General features: G+C 40.4%; 1 protein-coding gene across 1 annotated transcript in view; it reads right to left on the bottom strand.

The window, feature by feature from the left end:
• Nucleotides 1-20,577, bottom strand: part of COL6A6 (collagen type VI alpha 6 chain) — a 151,192-nt gene that overhangs the window by 2,880 nt on the left and 127,735 nt on the right. Inside the window, exons 33-35 of the mRNA XM_007936829.2 lie at nt 17,476-17,572; nt 13,650-14,324; nt 10,150-10,243 (exon numbers count right to left, since the gene is read on the bottom strand). Of these exons, the coding sequence (XP_007935020.1) occupies nt 10,150-10,243; nt 13,650-14,324; nt 17,476-17,572 (866 nt within the window). The remainder of the gene's footprint in view (nt 1-10,149; nt 10,244-13,649; nt 14,325-17,475; nt 17,573-20,577) is intronic.

Raw genomic sequence — 20,577 nt, 5'->3', positions numbered from 1 at the left:
TACCACGTTTTTCTTCATATAGTCCAGCTTCTCGGATTATTTGCTCAGCATATAGATTGAATAAGTGTGGAGAAAGAATACAACCCTGACGCACTCCCTCCCCTATACTAGGTTTTTATTCAGGACACCATAGAGAACTATCAAGATATTTGCAATAAGAAAGTGAAATGGAAGGTAGGAAGGCAGATGGCCTGGGCAGATTGGACAATTAGAAAGGTTTGAGGAGGCAGGCACATGGCAGGCTCTTCATAAATATTTATAGGATGAATGCTTGGTGAGGGCCTGGTGGCATGAGAAGAGAAGAATAGTGATAAACCTCAGTAATTAGCTGAACTGAGGTCCAGGGAGGATTCAAGAGAACTCCAAAATGCAGAGACCAGAGAACAGTGGCAGTAGTCACATTTGGAGTTTTCTGTTTTCTCTGGCTATAAAATCTGACCTCTGTCCAAGGCAAATGGCAACAGTACAAAATGAGTAGAGTGAAATGTATAGAAAGAATGTAAAATTATTTCACTTATATCTCTGTGTTACACATACATACACACATTCCATGTTATCTTCATCTATAGAAAACGAGGGGTAAAGGAGACATCAAACCACCAAATGTTTTATACACCCCAAAGTCTCCATGCATTACGTACTATACACCTGGGCTTCTGAAGCTCACATTTCAAGGTATATTTCAGTTCACATCTGCCAGTGGTAGCAGGGATATACAAAATTGACCAAAAACTTCTCCTGGTTACCAAAAACTGCAGCCATGATTAAATCTGAGTGCAAATACAGTTTTTTTTCCACACGTCCTCTGATTTTTGCTCTTCCCCATATTTTCTTATTAGTTTCAAGAATATATGAATATTATATACTCTCCAAAGTCATAATTGTGTGTATGCACAGATCATGGCTCCATGGATTGTGAGGATTACACTCCTTTGAGTCTGAAACACAGCGTTTTCATGGATTGAGTTTATCTTATCAATACCAGTCTCCCTTTTTTTTTTCCTCCCCTTTCCAGTGGATCTCCCCCCATGCCCACTTTTTTTGGCTTTTTATGGCAAGTTTGGTAATCTTTGCTATTGTCCTCCATTTTGTTAAGAATAAGTTGGTAAACCTCAGCCGCCACGACCCTGAAACCAGAAGAACTAGATGGTTCCCGGTTACCACTGTCAACCACTCTGAAAGGGATTATGATAGGAGATCCTGGGTAGGGTGGGAGAAAAATGTGAAACAAAACTCAAAATCATAAGACCAGGCTTGCTGGTCTGATACAGACTGATGGAACTCCTGAGACTATATGGTCCTTGGTCACCCTTCAAGCCAGGAACTGAACTTGATGCCATGGTTGAACTTTCAGCCAAACAATAGGCCTAGGAGGGCAACAATAATAACAGGGAGATATGCACTCCTTAGAACAATCAACAATCAAAAAGATCAAAAGGGCAGTGTTTGCCCAGGGATAAAGTTCACAAGACTGAAATGGATAGGAAAGAAGGACAAAGGGAAATGGTAGCCACAGGGAGGAAGTGGGAAGAGTGCTGTTACATTGTGGGGACTGCAGTCAACGTCACGGAACAAAATGCACATGAACTGTTGAATGGAAAACCAATTTGCTCTGTAAACTTTTGACCAAATCACAATAAAAAGTTGTTTTGTTTTTTTTTTTTAAAGTTGGTAACTGCTTCTATAGTATAACATTGCAATTGTTTTGCCCCTCAAATAAATATTTTTTTCTTCCCAAAAGGTTTAAACAAGTTAAATACCGTATCTCTGAATTCTCATTTTTTTTCGCTCTATAGGAGCTTGTATTTGGTAGGCATCATTTGATTACTCAGTTTAGCTTTCTGTTTCTCTGCATCTTCCTCTCTGTTGTTCATACTTCTTTGCTGATTGGTAACTCCAACAATAGCAGTCAAGAGAAAGAATCAGGAATGAAATATCAGTCAGTTCATTTTCCAACTTGTTCCTGCTCCAGGAAAGCTTATAGAAGGAAAGATGTGGCAAACTCTAGATACAATGAGGGGGGTGGGACTAATTGTAGATTTCAGTCTCTGCAATCACAGTTTCCTCCATTCATGCAGATAATCAGGAGTCGGCAGGGCTGGCAGTCTGCATTTACAAGTTGACTGGATGCATCAGAGTAGAAAATGCAGACAAGATTGCTTCTATTTCCAGAATTCTTTTTTATCTTAATATACATCTTGTGAGTACAGAAAACATACTTGGGAAAGCAGAATTACAACAGATGGATTATTCATATGGCATTGGTGACTGTCCATTTTTACAATTTGATTGTTCTGGCTCTGGGCTGCCATCTACTTTAAAGTCTTAGCACAAGTGTTCCCTGCCTGGGTAAAGCAATAAGCAGGTGGTTTTCTGTCTTTATTGTCTCCAGGCGGATCAAAGTGCTTATGAAGAGGCTGCCCCGCAGTCTTGCCCTCATTGGCCATCTGCCTCCTTGGTTGCCTGAGGTTGATTCAGTTCCTTTCCTTTTCCTTTGATAAGAACTAGCTTGTACCTGTATTTCTCAAAATCTCATAGCAGAATGATCTAATTATCATGGAAGTCATCCTGAGACATGGCAGGTCATCTTTATGGCCAGTCCTGTCTAGCAGGCATTCTTATCTCCTTCAATCCTGTGAGTTCAATTCTGTCTCACTTCTCTCAGTATCTCAAGCAGGGAGATTCAAAAGCAGCTGTATGGCTTGTTACCTTTTATTAGAGTTCTGCTCACTTAGAGAAGACCTGCAGAGTCCCAGCCTAACACAGTGCAAGGGGCTTCACACACACAGTGATATGGATTTCATATCTCAATCCCTTGATACCCCAGAAATTCCCTGACACTTCACAATGATGAATACATAAGAGAAGCCGAGCCTCCACTGTATCTAGGGTAACAGAATGGAGGAAGAAATTTCCCATCCAAGAGAACTGTGAATTCCCTCTTCCCACTTTTACTGTTTTTCAATCAGAAAGTATTGTGGCAATGGTTTCCAAACATGCTTTTTATTTTTGTAGGTCAGCTCTTGTATCTGCCCCTATAGTCATGACTGGCTAGATAATTTGTAAAGCCCAGTGTAGAATGAAAATGTGGGGCCCCTAGTTCAAAAAGCAGGGAGGGGGAAGCTTTTTCTTTTCTCTGCTCTCTCTCAACCTGTCACAGAAGTTTTTTACTTGCTGATTAATATCACTTTCCCTCAGCATGGGGATACTCACCTGGAGATCATGTCCCATAATGTGACTGTGTGTTTGGGGACCATCAGCAACCAGATTCCCCATCCCACTAGCCTCCAGGCTGACACCCCCAGAAGTAGAGCCAGGAATCTCTCCTTACCACCACCCATCGTCCCAGCCCGTGGCAAGAGCATGTAACCTCTTTGGTGGGACCTGCTAGGTGTCTGGATGCTGGTGGGCAAGAGGCTCACTCCTACCTAGCCACATGCCAAACTTGCCGGGGCACCAGCAACTTGGGATGGAACAGCTGCTGACTTGCCCTGTCCCAATGCTCTCTGGGAGTGTGCCTGACCTTAACCTCTTTGTATTTGTGCCTGGGCCTCCACCAAGGCAGCAGTGGTTGCTGGGTGAGGCTGGGGAGGGAAGGCTCTGTCTCCAGGAGGCAAGGAGCCGTTCTCCAGAATGCATCCTGGGGAGTAATAGCTGCAGAGCATCAAAAGCCTCGGTATGGGCCCTTCTGAGCACTTAGCCTTGGGCTACACTGGTCCCAAGCCCATGAAGCTGGGTCGGCTTGCAGCACCTACCACATTCAACTCGGTGAGAGCATGTAGCTACCTGTCCGTCAGCTTTAACACATCCTCCATACTGAAGATGCCAGCCTCAGCAAAGTCAAATGCATGACACTTTCCAGACATCTACAGCAGGGGGAGCCCTGCTCTTCTTGGACCGTTTCAGGCTTCACTTCAGCAAGGATTTGCTGCTGGACAGTTCCCCAGCCTCAAGTCAAGATGAGCAGAGATTCCAGGCAAAGGCTTTGCAGAGGTTCTGGAGTTGGGGCTCCTGGATTGGAAGGGTCCCTCTGCCCCTAATCACCATGTAAACAATACACAATAAAAGTAGTCACACTGTCAAAGGTGTTTGTCTAACAGTAATTCTCAGACTGGTGCAAACTTTTTTTTAGAAGTATATTGTTGTGGCTTTTGTGTCAATCCATATTATTGATGTTGTTATTGTTAGGTGCCATGGTGTCGGCTCCGACTCATACCATCCCTAGGCACAACAGAACAAAACACTTCCCGGTCCTGTGCCAGCCTTGTTATACCTGAGCCCATCACGGCAGCCACTGTGTCTATCTGTCTTGTTGAGGACTTTCCCCTTTTTTGCTGAACCCCCATGCTTTCTTATTTTAATTATTTAAAATATATGTAATAAATGTACATGCAGAAGGATAATTATATATTATATATATTCCTATATGACATATTCTGAGGTCTAACAGAAAAACAAATATCCTTGATTAAGCTATAGAACACGGTATCATTTCATCTCCCTGCATGTTCCTCTCTAATTGCATTTCCTTTGAGTATCCTGAAATTTGTATGTATTTGTAGTAAAACAAAATAAAACATGTGTAAGTCTTCCTAGGCAATATGTGGTATAGTTTAGCCTGTTCTATAAAAATTGGCTTCATATTATGTATAAAAACCAAAAGCCAAACCCACTGACATTGAGTTGATTCTGACTCATAGTGATTCCCATTGGTTTTCCAAGGCTGTAAATCTTTACAGAAGTGGATTGCCTCATCTTTCTCCCATGGAGCAGCTGGTGGGTTTGAACTGCAACCTTCTGGTTAGCAGTCAAATACCTTACCCACTATACCACCAGAGCTCCCTTCATACAGTATATAGTATTTTTTATGGTAAAAAAATTGTATCTGTAGATTCTGTGTCTACAGATCCAACCAACTGCAGATTGAAAATATTCAAAAAAAGAAAAATTCTAGAAAATTCCCAAAAGGAAATCTTGGATTTGCCTCACACCGAGCACTATGCTGAATCCATGCTAAAGAAGTGATGTGTAGGCATATCCAGCTGCAGCCTCCCACAATTTCACAGATCCTCAGACTTTCTCCAGCATTTGTTTGAGCACTGTTTGCCCCACGTCTCATTCTTTCACTATTTGTGTTGTGTACATAACCTTTGTTTCTGTGAAAAAATTGGCTTCTAAGAAGCAATTAAGTGGTCAAAGGAATTCCTCAAAGGCTTAAAAGAAAGCACAAAGTGCTATTTACATGGTATTTTCAGTTTATTAGGTATTATAAGTAATCTAGAGATGATTTTAAAAGACCGGGGGAGGGGATATATGTAGGTTACATGCAAAGACTACGTTATTTTATATATGGGATTTCAGCATCCGTGGATTTTGGTATCTGTGAGGGGTCCTGGAACCAATTCCCCATGAATGAAGGGATGACTATAACACATTTGCCAATTCAATTTTTTTTTTTTTTACATATACACTTCAGTGGTACCAATTACACTAATCATGTTGAGTATATAGTCTTTTGAGACTTGCTTCTCACTTTACTTTTTTTTTTCTCTGAAATGTTCAGTGTTCTCAGGCTATATTTAGGACAATTGGCAAAACACAGTTCATAAAGACAATGTTCTACATTCTAGTCTGGTGAGTAGCATCTGTTGCCTTAGAAGCCTGCAAGCAGAGATCTAAGAAGCAACTAGTGGTCTCTTCCTGCCTGAAGCACAGGAGAATGAAGGATACTGAAGACTCAAGGAAGCAATTAGCCCGAAAGACTAATGGCCCATATGAACCACAGCCTCCTTTGACATGAGACCAGAAGAATTAGATGGTGCCCAGCTACTGTAATCATCCACTCTGACCAAGAGCATAGTAGAAGGTCATAGTTAGAATGGGTACAAAATGTAGAAAAAAATTAAAAAACACCAAAACAAACAGACTTACTGGTCAGAAAGAGACTAGAGGAACCTTTGAGCCTATTGCCTGAGACAGCCTTCTAACATGAAACTGAAGATATCCTGAGGGCCACCTTCCAGCCAAATAATAGACAGGACTATAAAATAAACACGACAGATGTGACCCTTAGAACAGTCAACTACACGAGATCAAAAGGGCAACATTTGCCCGAAACCAAAGATGAGAAGACAGGGAGGAACAAGGTAACCACACAAACGGAAACAGCAAAACTCGGGAGGAAATAGAATGCTAAAATATTGTGGGGACTGCAACCAATGGATCAGGACAATTTGTGTATGAACTATTGATTGGAAAACTAATTTGCGATGTAAACTTTCACCTAAAGCACATTTTTTAAGTGTTCCATGTTGTTACATGTAGCTCTAGTCTGTTAATTAAACTAGTAGCTTTTATTCCTTTGTGTGTATATACCATATTCTACCATTGATGGACATTTGGGGTTTTTCCAGCTTTTTTGTTATTATTATAAATGATGCTGTTATACTCACTGCTGTCAAGTTGATTTCGACTCATAGCAACCCCTCCTTGGGTTTCCAAGGCAGTATTTCTACAGAAGTAGATTGCCCAATCTTCCTTCTGAGGAGTGGCTGCTGGGTTTGAACCGCCAGACTTCAGATAGCAGTCAAATTCTTTTTATGTACTTGTAAAATATTTATTGCTGATTGGGTGGAGGCAATTGTTTTAATGCTGTTGTTGTTGTTATGTGCCATCTAGTCGGACCTGACTCATAGTGACCCCTCCTTGGGTTTCCAAGGCAGTATCACTAGGGAAGTAGATTGCCCAACCTTCCTTCTGAGGAGTGGCTGATGGGTTTGAACTGCCAGCCTTCTGGTTAGCAGTCAAGCGCCTTAGGCACTCGGCTACCAGAGCTCCTAATTGTTTTAATAATACAGAGTTATTGGGTATGTATGAAGCCACAGCATTAGGTTTCAATAATCCACTGTGAGGTACCTCTTATCCCCTCTGATTTGTTTGTCGGAAAATAGGCAAAGTTGGGCTGTGAAGTAGAGAAGTAGTGGGGGTAATCATCCTTTTCTCTAATTAGGTCTTTAAAAAATTTAATTTAAATATTTTACTGTATTTTCAGTGAAAGTTATGAACATGCTTATACATGTTTCATGGGGGACATGTGCAAGAGTTTTTCTAGGGTTTACATGTAATATGGAAATTCCTGCATCATAGGCTATGCATATTTCACTTATAGTAGTGACCCCACCTTGGGTTTCCAAGGCAGTATGTCTATAGAAGTAGATTGTTCAGTCTTCCTTCTGAGGAGTGGCTGGTGGGTTTGAACCACCAGCCTTCTGGTTAGTAGTCAAATGCCTTAGGCACTATGCTATCAGAGCTTATCTGATATTAAATAACCATCTCAGCTTTCTTTTTTATTTTTTAATATTCACCTGGTCTATCTTTTCTGTCACTTTACTTTCAACCTTTCCATTTCCTCATGTTATAGATGTGTCTCCTGAAAACATTTAATAGTAGATTTTTTTTTATTTTTTAAATCAAATCCATCAAACTCTGATTGTAACTGGCAGGTTTTATCTATATATTTTAATGTGATTATCCATATGTTTAAATGGATTTGCTTCTGTGTCTTATTTTGTGCCTTTCCTGTGTTCTTTTTCCATACTTTTCCCACTTTTTTGCCTCTTTATTTTAAAAAATATATTTCATATACTGTTCTTTGTTTTTATTTCATTTTCCCTGACTAACTTTTTGAAATTAGTTACTTTATATTTTTATTTTTAATATGTGCCCTTGAAAGTTTTAATTCATTCATTAATAAGTAATGATTTTGAGCATCTTTTAGTGCGCTTATTGGCCATTTGTATATCTTCTTTGGAAAGATGTTTATTCAAGACCTTTGCTCATTTTTAAATTAAGTTGATTCTTTTTTTAAAAATTATGTTGTTGTTGTTGTTATGTGCCGTTGAGTTGGACCCAACCCATAGCGACCTCTCCTTGGGTTTCTGAGGCAGTATCACTATGAAGTAGATTGCCCCATCTTCCTTCTGAGGAGTGGCTGGTGGGTTTGAACCACCAGCCTTCTGGTTAGCAGTCAAGTGCCTTAGGCACTACGCTACCAGAGCTCCTTTTTTAATTATAGGAGTTTTTTTTTTTAAAAAAAAACATTCTGAATGTTATACTATTAGATATATGATTTCCAATGTTTTTAATTTTGATGAAGTCCATTATATTTAATTTTCCTTTTGATGCTCACACTTTTTGTGTGATATCCAGGACTCCATTGCTAAATATAAGGTCCTGAAAGTTTATGGCTGTGTTTTTTCCTAATAGTTTTATGGTTTTAGCTCTTATATTTAGGTCACTGATGCATTTTGAGTTAATTTTCATATATAATATAAGGTATGAGTCCAAATGCATTCTTCTGCATGTGGAAATCCAGTTGTCTCAGCATCATTTGTTGTAGAAACTGCTCTTTTTCCATTAAGTGAGCAAGGCAGCCTTGTCGAAAATCAATTGGTTTTATTTTTGGTCTGTCAATTCAATTCCATTGGTCTATACATCTCTCCTTATACCAGTACCACATTGTTTTAATTACTGTAGCATGCTTCTCTCAAGAACAAGTACATTCATGTATACAGCCATGATACTGTTATTACACACAAGAAAATACAAATTCAGTATCATCCAACTACTGTTCACACTCAGATTTCCTCCAAAATGCCATTTTTATCAGTTCTTTTTTTCTGATTTAGAATCCAATCAAGCTTCACGTAATCACATTTGGATGATATGTCTCTTTAGTCTCTCTCATTCTACAGCATTCTTCATGACACTGAAACCTATGAATATTATAGGCCAATTGTTCTGAAGAACATTCCACATCCTGGAATGTCCCCAGCTCTTTCCTCAGTAGACTCTGGTCAAACTTTTCCAGCATGAACTTCACATAAGTGATATTCTCCCACTGCATCACATCAGAAAACAAAAAACCAAACCCACTACCATTAAGTTGATTCTGACTCATAGTGACCCTGTAGGACACAGAACTGCCCCATTGGGTTTCCATGGCTACAGCATTTTGTGCAAAAAAGACTGCCACATCTTTCTCCTGCAGAGCAGCTGGTGGGCTGACATTTTGGTTAGCAGCTGAGCAAGGGACACATGAAATTAGAGGTGGGTCAAAGTGAGTACTGCTAGACTGTATCATGTAAAGGCACATTTTCCTCTTTCTTGTTAATAAGTAATATGTGAATGGGTTTTTGAAGCTATATAAATACCTTATTCCCAAATAATCCTTCATCCAATGGCTTTTGCATCCTTTAATGATCCCTGCCTGACTCTTATTACATGGGGGATTAAAAATTGGTGAATTTCTGATTCTATATTTATTAACTATCATTAATCTCTAATGAGGAACTTTTCCTTCCCTTCCTCTATTTTAGGTATCTCTTAGAGTTGTACAAGGAGCTCTGGTGGGTGTAATGATTAAGAGATTTGGCTGACAACTAAAAGATCATTGGTTCAAACTCACCAGCCACTTCAAGGAAGAAAGATGAGGCAGTCTACTTCCATGAAGATTTATAGCCTTGGCAACCCAATAAGCGTTGCTATGAGTTGGAAAGGACTCAATGGCAGGTTGTTTTTTTTTTTAAACAGAACTGTGGATTTTAAAAATTCAATGTGTTATTCAATCCATTACTAACGTTACTCTTCCTGATGGTCAAATTGTCCAAAATTAGGCCAGAAGGGAGTGCTTTCAGGATAGCTCCTTTGTCCTTTTGACATGGTGCTGTTAATTTTAGGCTTCTTTTTTTCTTTCTGGCACAAGTTGCTCCAGGATCACATTGTGCTTTCCCTGCCACAGCCTAGAGTTGTGTATTTCTCCAAGAAGTTCTGGTTCCTTTTGATGGGCAATGGTATTTAGAAGCCAAAATCTGGCCATTAGATATGCTCATTGTCATTGTGCTGTCCCTCTGGGTGTTTTATTTCAACAATTAGGTTATGAATGTTAAACAGTTCTATTTGGTTGATTTTCAGATCAACCTGTTCATCTTGATTACATTTTGTTCCCTCATATTTTAATATCGTATAGCAGAGGTTTTGCCTGAACAGGGGGGAAGAGTGGAAGTAGGCCAAGAAAGAAAAGAAAGAAGAGAAAAAGGAGAAGGGAATAGGGGCACTTTCATTTATCAAGTAATACCAAGCAGATAATACCTCCGCAACTGTCGTAGAGGCTGGTTTGGATCTGTAGAGCTGAGTCTATTGCATTTTGTTATCAAGTTTATTGGTGGATATTTGTTGATTGCACCTAGGAAGAGAAAAGTCTGTGATGAGTCTCTTATTTACAACTGTTAACATTCTGCAAATCTCCATATGCACAGTATCACTTCATGGGGTAGGTAAGAGATACATAAAAGTGTTTTGGATGTTCTTAACATCTACCACAGAAAGATGCTCACTTTGGTGGCCATATGAGATGAAGGCATATTTCCCTGGGGAATCTCTAGAGCTGAGGTTAGAAAATACATCTCTGCTCAGTTTACAGGTAAAGAAGTCAACTAAGTTTCCAATAAGATGCCCTTAATTCCTAAAGTCAGTCACCTATTAGAGGAGATACTGTGAGCTGGTCCTAAGGCTCCAAACTCTAATTGCCATGAACTATTCAGTATACTTATTTATTTATTTATTTTAAAATTTGCTCCATTGCAATATCAAAATGCAACAGGAAAAGGATGTTCCCTTTGTGGTCTCTGTATCACTAACACCAACAGTAACAACATTACTATCTTTGGTTTAATCAATGGCTCATTTCATTTGGAAGTGTCAGAGATTAACATGGTCCACATAGATTAATTTTTCAAAATAACATCACATGCCTCTTCCTATACCGTTTACAATTTTAAAAATCATTTTTGATAGGAAACCTTAAGAAATGTATTACATATTTCCTTGAAGCATTAAATCAAACAGGCTTGTTAAAACACACTTGAATCTCTTCCTGGTGACCCAGAGTTATTATAAGTAGCAAGTTTGTTCTGGGTTGTAATACAGAACCATCAGAGCTATAGGAGGTGAAGCTGTGTGTGTCTAGACAGAATGGCCTAAAACTGTGATGCTTCCCTTTTTGTACACCTGATTTTTAATGTTCACCTGTCTTAGCATTGGGCTGTTTGTCAGCAGTTTCATTTCTTACAGGAAATGTGTTGATTGTGCTGGGGGCTGTGCTCAGTAAATTTTATTGCAAGAGTGTGCTAAGTAAGAGTCACAATGACTTGGATAAGGAGTCAGCATGTGATTCCTGGGAAGGCAGGGACCATGTCTGTTTTGTTCACTTCTTTATACCCAGTACCTGGAACAGTAGTGACTCAGAGTAGGTGCCTTGTAAATATGTGTTAATGTTGAAATGGGTGAGTATGTGTCTGCACACCCGCTATGGAATTAAGTGCGTGGGCTTCAATATGACTATGCCAAAGCCTTTTTTGATTTCTTGTACTTTCACAGCTATGTTTTAAAGATTGGAGATTTCCCAATATGTAAGTTCTAGAAACATAGTGTATAACTGTACAATGATTATAGTTTTCCAAAACACTTTTATGTATCTCTTACCCACACCATATACTTTTACTTAAAGTCTCTTCCCTTTTCCCGGGGGTGGGTCATTTATCTAATCATAATAGTTGAGATTAAGTACCACGAAACATCATTAAGAATGTGGGGTGACCAGTGAAGGAAATTCCATCTTAAAGTTCCTTCCAATTTCTTGCCACATAAGGAGTATTTTTTTAATTATTATTAATAAATTCTGAGTCTTTCAAGGTGTTCTTTTGTTTTGTTTTACCCTTGCAAATAAATGCCTTCTGTTTACTTCCCAGAAGTAATGACCATTAGCCCTCATTTTCCTCTCTATTTTATTTATTTTTTAAAAACGAACTCCTCTTTCTGGTTCTTATTCCAGAATACATTCACTGAAACTTAATTCTGGGATCATATTGCTCTTATATCAAACTGAAACCACACCAAACCCACTGCCATTGAGTCGATTCTGACTCATAGCAATTCCCATAGGTTTCTGAAACTGTAAATCTTTACAGAAGTAAATTGCCCCATCTTTCTCTATGGAGCAGCTGGTGAGTTTGAACCATTGACTTTCTGGTTAGCAACCAAATACTTTACCCACCGTACCACCAGAGCTCCTTGCTCCTGTATTGGTGTTTCTCAAACCTTAATGTGCATATGAATCACCTGGGGATCTGGTTAAAATGCAGATTTTGGTTCCGAATGTCTGGGGTGGGGCCTGAGATTCTGCATTTCTAGCCAGCTCCCAGATAATGCTGACACTGCTGGAGCTACACTCCCACTTTGAGTAGCAGAGGACTAGAAGACTCAATGTCAGCCCCATCTGCAATTTCTCAAGGTTCCTCAGACCTCTGGTGGCATAGTGCCTAAGCATTGGACTACTAACCAGAAGCTAGAGGTTCAAACCCACCAGCCACTCCTCAGAAGGAAGATTGGGCCATCTACCTCTGTAGCAATACCGCCTTGGAAACCCAGGGAGGGGTCGCTATGAGTCTGATCCGACTCCACAATAGTGAGTTCCTCAGCCCTCACGTTGCAAACTGAATAATCTGTGTCTTTGCATTCTTGACTGGTCTCACTGTGTAATACAAGTGAAAGTAAGAGGCACAATTGAGTTCTTGCACCATACTGGGTGCTCTGTTCCCTGCGTATCCTCATTTCTTTATCCAAGAGTCAAGGGTTCACTCACACTGAAAATGTTCAGAAATCCTGTTATTGACAGGTTCCATCTAGTCGATACTGACTCATAATAGAGTCGTTACAGACCCCATGTAACTGCCACATAGAGTTTCCTAGGCTGTAAATTTTATGGAAGCAGATCACCAGCTCTTTCTCTCTCAGAGCTGCTGAGTGAGTTAGAAGCACCAGTCTCTGGGTTAGCAGCTCAGAGCTTAACTGTGCCAGCAGCATTCCCTTCAGAAATCCTACTGAGTGCTTTTCAACCTTCAGAGTCATAGCAGGCTAGGGCTTCTTTTCATGCATTCAAAGTGGATTCAAAGTGGATGGTGTACTTCCAAGGCAAACACAATCCAAGAAACACAGCTCATGTTTCTTTTTTATGGGCACAAGTTACACTGATTGCTGGCATCATAAAAAGACATTAACGAGACTTGAGAAAGTTTTGCAAGCCTGTATCTTTCATCCTGACAGGTAAAATGTTATCTGCTAATACTTCAAACTCTGCTTTCAGAACTTGGAAAAGCCAAGTCTAGGATTGTTTATTTTAATTTTTCTTTGATTCTCTCTTTTGGTGTGTTAACTGATGAAACTTTCCATCAAAGGACAGTATGCTAATGTTACACGGCTGGGGTTTCTACTTTGTAGCTACAGTCCAGGCTGTGACCTCACAGACCCAGAATACACTGTGTTATGACAGATGTGTGAACAGCTGCTTGTTATGATTGTTTCTCCATAGGAACCAGAGGCATAGAAAAGACGAGCCAGAAAATGAAATGCTCTGGAACCAGGGCCTCCTCCCCCACCAACTGCCCATCATTACATACTTTCCTTTTTGACCCTGTGGTAACCTTGAAAAGAGAGAAATGGTTTTCAAGAATCCATGTCAGCTCATCAACTCTTCTTTTGGAAACACCAAGTATTCTCTTAATGCACAGAAAAGTGCAGAATTTATGACTTACGCCTGACTGAGTTTATAAAGGACTTCACAAACTTCACACCATATCCGTGGTCAGGTTTATGAATTCGGCCAAGCTGGACCAAGTGGTTATCCAAGGGGTGGCTGGCTAGATCTTCTAGCTCCTTGTCGTTCCAAGCAGGGCCAAGGGAAAGAACAAATAGGGCATAACCCTGGCATTTGGCTCGCAAGGATTCCTTCTTTAAGGTTTCCTTGTCCAAGTGACTGGTTTCCCCAGCAGATATCACAAATATAACTTTGTTTTTTCTCAGGTTGGGTGTACTTAAAAAGACATTGTCTAGAGTCCACTGTAAGGCATGACCAATGAACGTGTCTCCATTTAGTTGTTGAACTGATTCTGCCAGGTGCCTCTTCATGAGGCGTTTACTGCTGTAGGTGGTAAGATTGAACTCAGTTCTAACGGGACTCTTCTGAATGTTGGGTAAAAAGTCTGGGGGAGCATGGCTCAACAGAGCTACTCGGTCTCCAGTGACAGAGGTCGTGGGCTCGGGGGTGACTTCAAAGTGATCTAACAGTGCTTCCATGAAGACTCTTATGTCTTCAAATTCAGCGCTTCCCACATTCCGGGAGCCATCCAAAAGGAAAGCAGCATCCATGTAAGACTGCACAGGAGGAGGTGGTCTGGCTTGATCACAAGAAGGATCCGGCTTGCATATGTCTGCAAACCAAAAGTCACTGGGGTTACTAAGCAGAAATAGACAGAAAAGGAAAGGCACCATCTCAAATACTCTGGCATTTGAAAACTGCATACCCTTTGATGTTAAAATAGTTACTAAAGGCCTTTAATAACAGTTGGAAAATTTCCTAGTGCATGGTTTGCACTTATATTCAAAAAGCACAGATTTTATACCCAGCCTGAGTCTCATATCCAGACTAAATCAAGTTGGGCTGTTTTCAACATAAGTTTCATCTCAGCTGAAATTCAAGTTCCTAAAGATTTAAATGGACAGTGTATTTCAGGTACATACAAATATGCTGTATCACAGCATAAAAGCTAATGATTTCTCCAGACTGATAATATACAGGTTAAACCAATAGCCCTTATATCCATCTCTAGGCTCACATTGTTCAACAATGAAAAAGTGAGAATGCTTAAAAAATGAAAGTGAAAAAAAGCAATGAATTTTTTATTTCAATTTAAAGGTGTGTTTATAACTCAATATCTATGTGTGCTCCTTAACAACAAAGCTACCAATCATCTTTGTATCTCCATAGTGCTTATTAGTTGAAAGCTATATGTATGCTAAACGAATGAATAGAAGTATTAACTATGAATTGACTTTCAGAAAATAGGAGGTCATTCTCATTTAACAAAGATATGTGTAGTAATAAAAACAGAGTGGATTTTATTGAATCTGACCACAATGAATATTCACAGAAGGTTACCTAATCCAATCTTCTTATTTTACAGAACAGACTGAGGCCAGGAAAGGAAAAGAATTTTTGCCAAAGGACACACCAGTATTTCTAGAAGTTTCTACATATGAAGTCATGTTATTGTTAGAAGCAAGGCCATGTGGCGTAGCCCTTGTGGGGAGGCCCTTGGCCTGGAGCCAAAATGCCTGGGTTGTGACCTTGCTTCTATAACAAACATGCTGTGTGCCCCTCGTCCAGACACTTCTCCAACCTGGCCCTCAGTTCTGCACAATTCCTCTGCACAGTTAGGTGGTTTGACTAGAGTCACCCTGGGACCCCCCTTCTAGGGCTGACATTCTGGAATCTTAGGCTTTCAATGATGGATGAGAATGGCCTTTTTAAAAACTAAAGGGAAGGAATAGAAATAGCATAATATGTGTGTGCACAGCTGGTACTTAGATATGCGTATGGACCACTAATAAAAGCTACTGGATAAAAGATTAATGACTAGAATGCAGATCCCAGGGAATATAACAAACTTCCTAACTTCAGTCTTGCTTGTAGACTCACTAAAATATGGCTCTGGATAGGTTATGCTTCTCTTACTGACATTTAGAAAATTTTATGACCATATATAATGGTCAGAAGATAGAACTGTGTCTGACAGTTTCTAAAATCAGAGACAGCAGGCTGCCCATTTGCTCAGTTTTGTGGGTTTTTTAATTGCAGAGAATGACGGCCAAAATATCTTCCATTATATGCCTAAGAGACTAAACAAGTGTTTGAGCCAAGAAATGGAGCCAAAGTCTATCCCCAGGCACACATGTGCAACTTCTGACTGTGCAACATACCAGCACATGGTTGTAACTGATGTGTTCGAGTGCAACTGAGAACACATAGGGTGGGACGTATCTCCCCACAGCATGGTTAATACTTTAACTGCTTTGAAGAATGCCAGTGCTGAAACCCACCCTGTGTGATGAGGGGGAAGGGCGATTGATTAGAGACAGAAAGACTAGGAGGTTATTAGAAGACTGGAAATCTTACTTCTCTCAGAGTTGCCACCTCCCTGTGCAATCATTTATACAGCAAGAATTGGCATCTTGCTAATACACACGAGCAGGAGAGGAATTAAGCTCTTTCTTTTAGGCCAAATGGGGAGTTTTGAGGAGTAGAATAATGAGACCTCTATTAATTCAAAAACTGCAGGCAGTTTTAGAGCCTGCTTTCTTGGCTTTAACCTAGCTGTGTGGCCCTGAGGAAATTATTTCATCTCTTTAAGCCTCATTTCCCTTATCTGTAAAATGGAACTGATAATAGTTCAAATGTTTTAGGGTGATTATAAGGATTGAATGAAATATTTTATTTAAAGTAACTAAAAAATTAGTAATTTATTATTTTTTATTATTTTTATGGCTAGGGATGGTAATCAGAGCCATGAAATCAAGTATGCATGAACTGTTGAATGTAAATCAAATTTGCTTTGTAAGTTTGCATCCAAAGCACAATGTTGTTGTTGTTATATGCCGTTGATTTGGACCCGACTCACAGCTACCCCTCCTTGGGTTTCCGAGGCAGCATCACTACAGAAGTAGATTGCCCAACCTTCCTTCCAAGGAGTGGCTGGTGGGTTTGAACCGCCAGCCTTCTGGTTAGCAGTCAAGTGCCTTAGGCGCTATGCTACCAGAGCTCCTTCAAAGCACAATAGAAAAATAAAACAAAATAAAAGACAAAATTAATTAATATTAAAAATAATAATAATAAAGTAATTAGAACAGTGTTTGCTTGGACCATAATAAGCACAATAGTTTAAGTATTAATTATCACCATCAATAATTACATAAAACAAATAGAATAGTATCTGGCTTATAGTAAATGCTTGATAACTGTTTGGCATGAAACCCACCAATAACTTCAGTGGTTTCCACTCTGTCATAATTATAACCAGTACCAGTTGCCGTCAAGTCGATTCTGACTCGTGGCAGCCCCATGTGTGTCAGACTAGAACTGTGCTCCATAGGGTTATTGGGTGCTGATTTCTGGGAAGTAGACAGCAAGATCTTTCTTCTGAGGCTCTCTGGGTGGACTCGAATCTCCAACTTTGCCATTAACAGCCAAATATGTCCCCTGTTTGCACCACTCAGAAACTCCTCAAAATTATCAGAACACTCAAATAGAAGATTACAGTCCAGTTTTCTAAGTAGACCTATGTTGTTGTTGTTATGTGCTGTTGAGTTGGACCTGACTCATAGTGACCTCTCCTTGAGTTTCCAAGGCAGTATCACTATGGGAGTAGATAGACCCTGTTTAAAACACAACGGGGGTGAGCACAAAGCTCCGAGGAAGTCCTCCCGTGGCCACCCGCATCCCTGCTGCCAAGTTCCAGCTGCTCCTGCCAACAGTGACTCAACATGCTAACAAGCCTGACCAGATGATGTTCTCTGGGGTCTTACCATAGCAGAAAGTGCACCGCTGGAGACTTTCTAGTGCTGGCGCATAGTCAGCCCCTGATGGAACCATTATTACTTGGAATGTGCCAGTGTCATCGATCTGCAAGGAACAGAAGCAAGAGGAAGAACAATTTGGTGGGTGGGGCTGCAAAAACCTTCCAGAGTGCTCAGAGAATGGACATTTGGAGAAGTCAAGGCTGCTCCTTTTAAGAAGTTCATGGTCAGCACAATGTGTCAGGGATGCTAATAGCACTGCCTGGGTTTAAATCCCAATGCTCTCTTTAGCTCTATGACCAGGTACTTTACTCCTCTGTTTTCCTCGTCTGTGAAGCAGGCATAATAACCAATCAAAACCCGTTGCTATCAAGTAGATTCCAACTCGTGGTGACCTGTGTGTGGAGTGGAACTGTTCCATAGAGTTTTTGTGACTCTAATCTTTACAGAAGCAGATTTTCAGGAGTTCTGTGGTGCCACTATGTGGGTTCAAATTTCTAATCTTTAGCTTAATGGTCAAGTGCAAACCATTTGCACCACCCCAGGACCTGCTGGGAGAATAACACTACTACCTAATAAGGCTACTGTGAATATTAAATGAGTTCATAATTGTAAGGTATTTATTGGCACAGGGTAAGTGCCATGTGGGTCACTGAAGACTACCTGACAGCTTACAAACCACATTCATGTCTATTATCTCAACCAAACAGTGAGTTAGTTCTGTCCACCACCTTCTTTTTTTTTTTTGCAGTGTTCCTCTCCCCTTCCCTCCCAGCCCTGGTAACCAACAAAGAATCCCACCCCATTTTACAGATAAGGAAACACAAACTCAGAAATAGGTTAAGGGACTGATCAAATGACATGGGTCACTGAAGCCATTTAAAGAAGAGGATCAGAGATTGCCCCCCTTCAAGTCCCAGAAAACTATGTGAATTTATAACCATTCTTTGAGTTCCTACTGTAAACCAGGCATTGAAGTTGGCCTTTAAATGGAGACCCATTTAAGGAATGGTGTCCAGCCGCCATTCCTTCCTGAACAACTCTCCACTCAATCCAATTTGGCCTTCAAACCCACCTGGGGAGTTTGAGGGTGGAGAGCTAGGAGAACATAAGGAGATGCCATATAATCAAGAAAATGAACTTTGCTGTTATCTGATTCAGAGATGCTGTTGTTGTTGTTAGGTGCCGTTGAGATGGCTCCAATTCATAGCCACCCCATGTAAAACAGAACAAAACACTGCCTAATTCTGTGTCATCCTCACAATCCTTGCTATGGTTGAGCCTGTTATTGCAGCCACTGTGTTAATCTATCTCATTGAGGGTCTTCCTCTTTTTCACTGACCCTCTTCTTTACTAAGCATGATATCCTTCTCCAGGGACTGGTCCCTCCTGATAACATGTCTAAAGTATGTGAGATGAAGTCTTACCATCTTAACTTCTAAGGAGGAGTATTCTAGCTGTACTTCTTAAATTTGTTCATTCTTCTGGCAGTCCATGTTATGTTCAATATTCTTTGCCAACACCATAATACAAATGCATTAATTCTTTTTTGGTCTGCCTTATTCACTGTTCAGCTTTTGCATACATATACGTGAGGTGATTGAAAATACTATGGCTTGAATCAGGTACCCTTTAGTCTTCAGAGTGACATGTTTGCTCTTTAATACTTTAAAGAGGTCTTTGCAGCAGATTTGCCCAGTGCAATAAATTCTTTCATTTCTTGGCTGCTGCTTCCATGGGTGTTGATTGTGGATCCAAGTAAAATGAAATCTTTGATAGCTGAAGAAAAATTGAAGGTATGATATATCTAACGTCTGAGATGGGAATTTATGTGAGTCTTGCTGTCTTAAGCTAATGACTTCCCTCTTTCTCTGGGAATTTCCCTTCCCATACTTTATCCATAGAGGTAGGACTGTGGCAGCCATGTTTGCCTGAGATGACTCTGGCTCTCTGACTGGAATCGACAGGACAGGGATGAACATTTGAGCCAATCACATGTATTCCCTTAGGAACTTGAAACCAGTCCTGAGGGTGTTGAGCCAATCCATGTTAGGGATAAGAACTAAAGTAGCTGCATGGTTGTTAGTTGCCATCGACTCATGGCATTTCCACACACAACTGAACAAAACACTTCCCACTCTTATGCCATCCCCATGATTGATTGCAGATTGAACCAGTGTGATCCATAGGGTTTTTATTGGCTTATTTTTAGAAGTAGATCACCATACCTTTCTTCCTAGTCTGTCTTAGTGTGGAAGCTCTGGTGATGTCTGTTTACCATGATAGTAATATACACACCACTACGTCTAAGGTAAGTGTGACTATACATGAAGTGCATTGCCCAGGAATTGAATGTGGGTCTCCTGCATGGAAGGCAAGAATTCGGCACAGAAACACCAATATCTCTAATAGGGCTGGAAAAAAGTTCAGCTATCAAGTTCATGGATGGACAATATGAAGTTTTCAGCAAATGGTTCTGGATGACACCCTATTTTTCCCTCTCTAAACATCAAATCGTTCCATAAATTGGTGTACTCATGGTCATATTCCACCTTGTGAACTGAATGTCAAGGGAGATGAGAGGGTGGAAGAATGAGAGGGAGAGAGAGGAAAGAGGAGGAAGAGGAGCTGAAAGAGAAAGTGAAGGAGAAGAGTGGAAGGGTGAGGAACAAAACAGATGAGAGTGAAGTACAAATGAGAGATGGAGAGAGTCCTGGAGATCCTAGGGTTTTCCCTGAGGCTTATCTCTGTTTTCTTACCATCTTTTATTCTGTGCATAAGAGATGGAGAAATCTGTGTTCCCTGGAATTCCTTGCTGGGACACCATTGGGCTTGCCTTCATAAGCTGGTTAGAGGGGAAGACTCTGAGGGGATATGTGATTACTGAAGCTTTTAGCTAATTTCTAACTACAAATATATAATGGAGAGGAACCAGTAGTGCCAGGGAGAGATTTCCACCAAGGAAATCTCCCAATCAGTAAAGTTTGGAAGATGTGGTTTTGTTGTTGTTGTTGTTGTTAAGTGCCGTCGAGTCGTTTACGACTCATAGCGACCCCATGCACAGCAGAACGAAACACTGCCCGATCCCGCACCAGCCCCACAATCCCTGCT

The sequence above is a fragment of the Orycteropus afer genome, unplaced genomic scaffold (assembly GCF_000298275.1).
Source record: "Orycteropus afer afer isolate SDZICR_OR568_19922 unplaced genomic scaffold, OryAfe1.0 scaffold00003, whole genome shotgun sequence".
Classification (NCBI taxonomy): domain Eukaryota; kingdom Metazoa; phylum Chordata; class Mammalia; order Tubulidentata; family Orycteropodidae; genus Orycteropus; species Orycteropus afer.
Note: the sequence above shows the minus strand (reverse complement) of the source record. Positions and strands in the feature narration are given on the sequence as shown.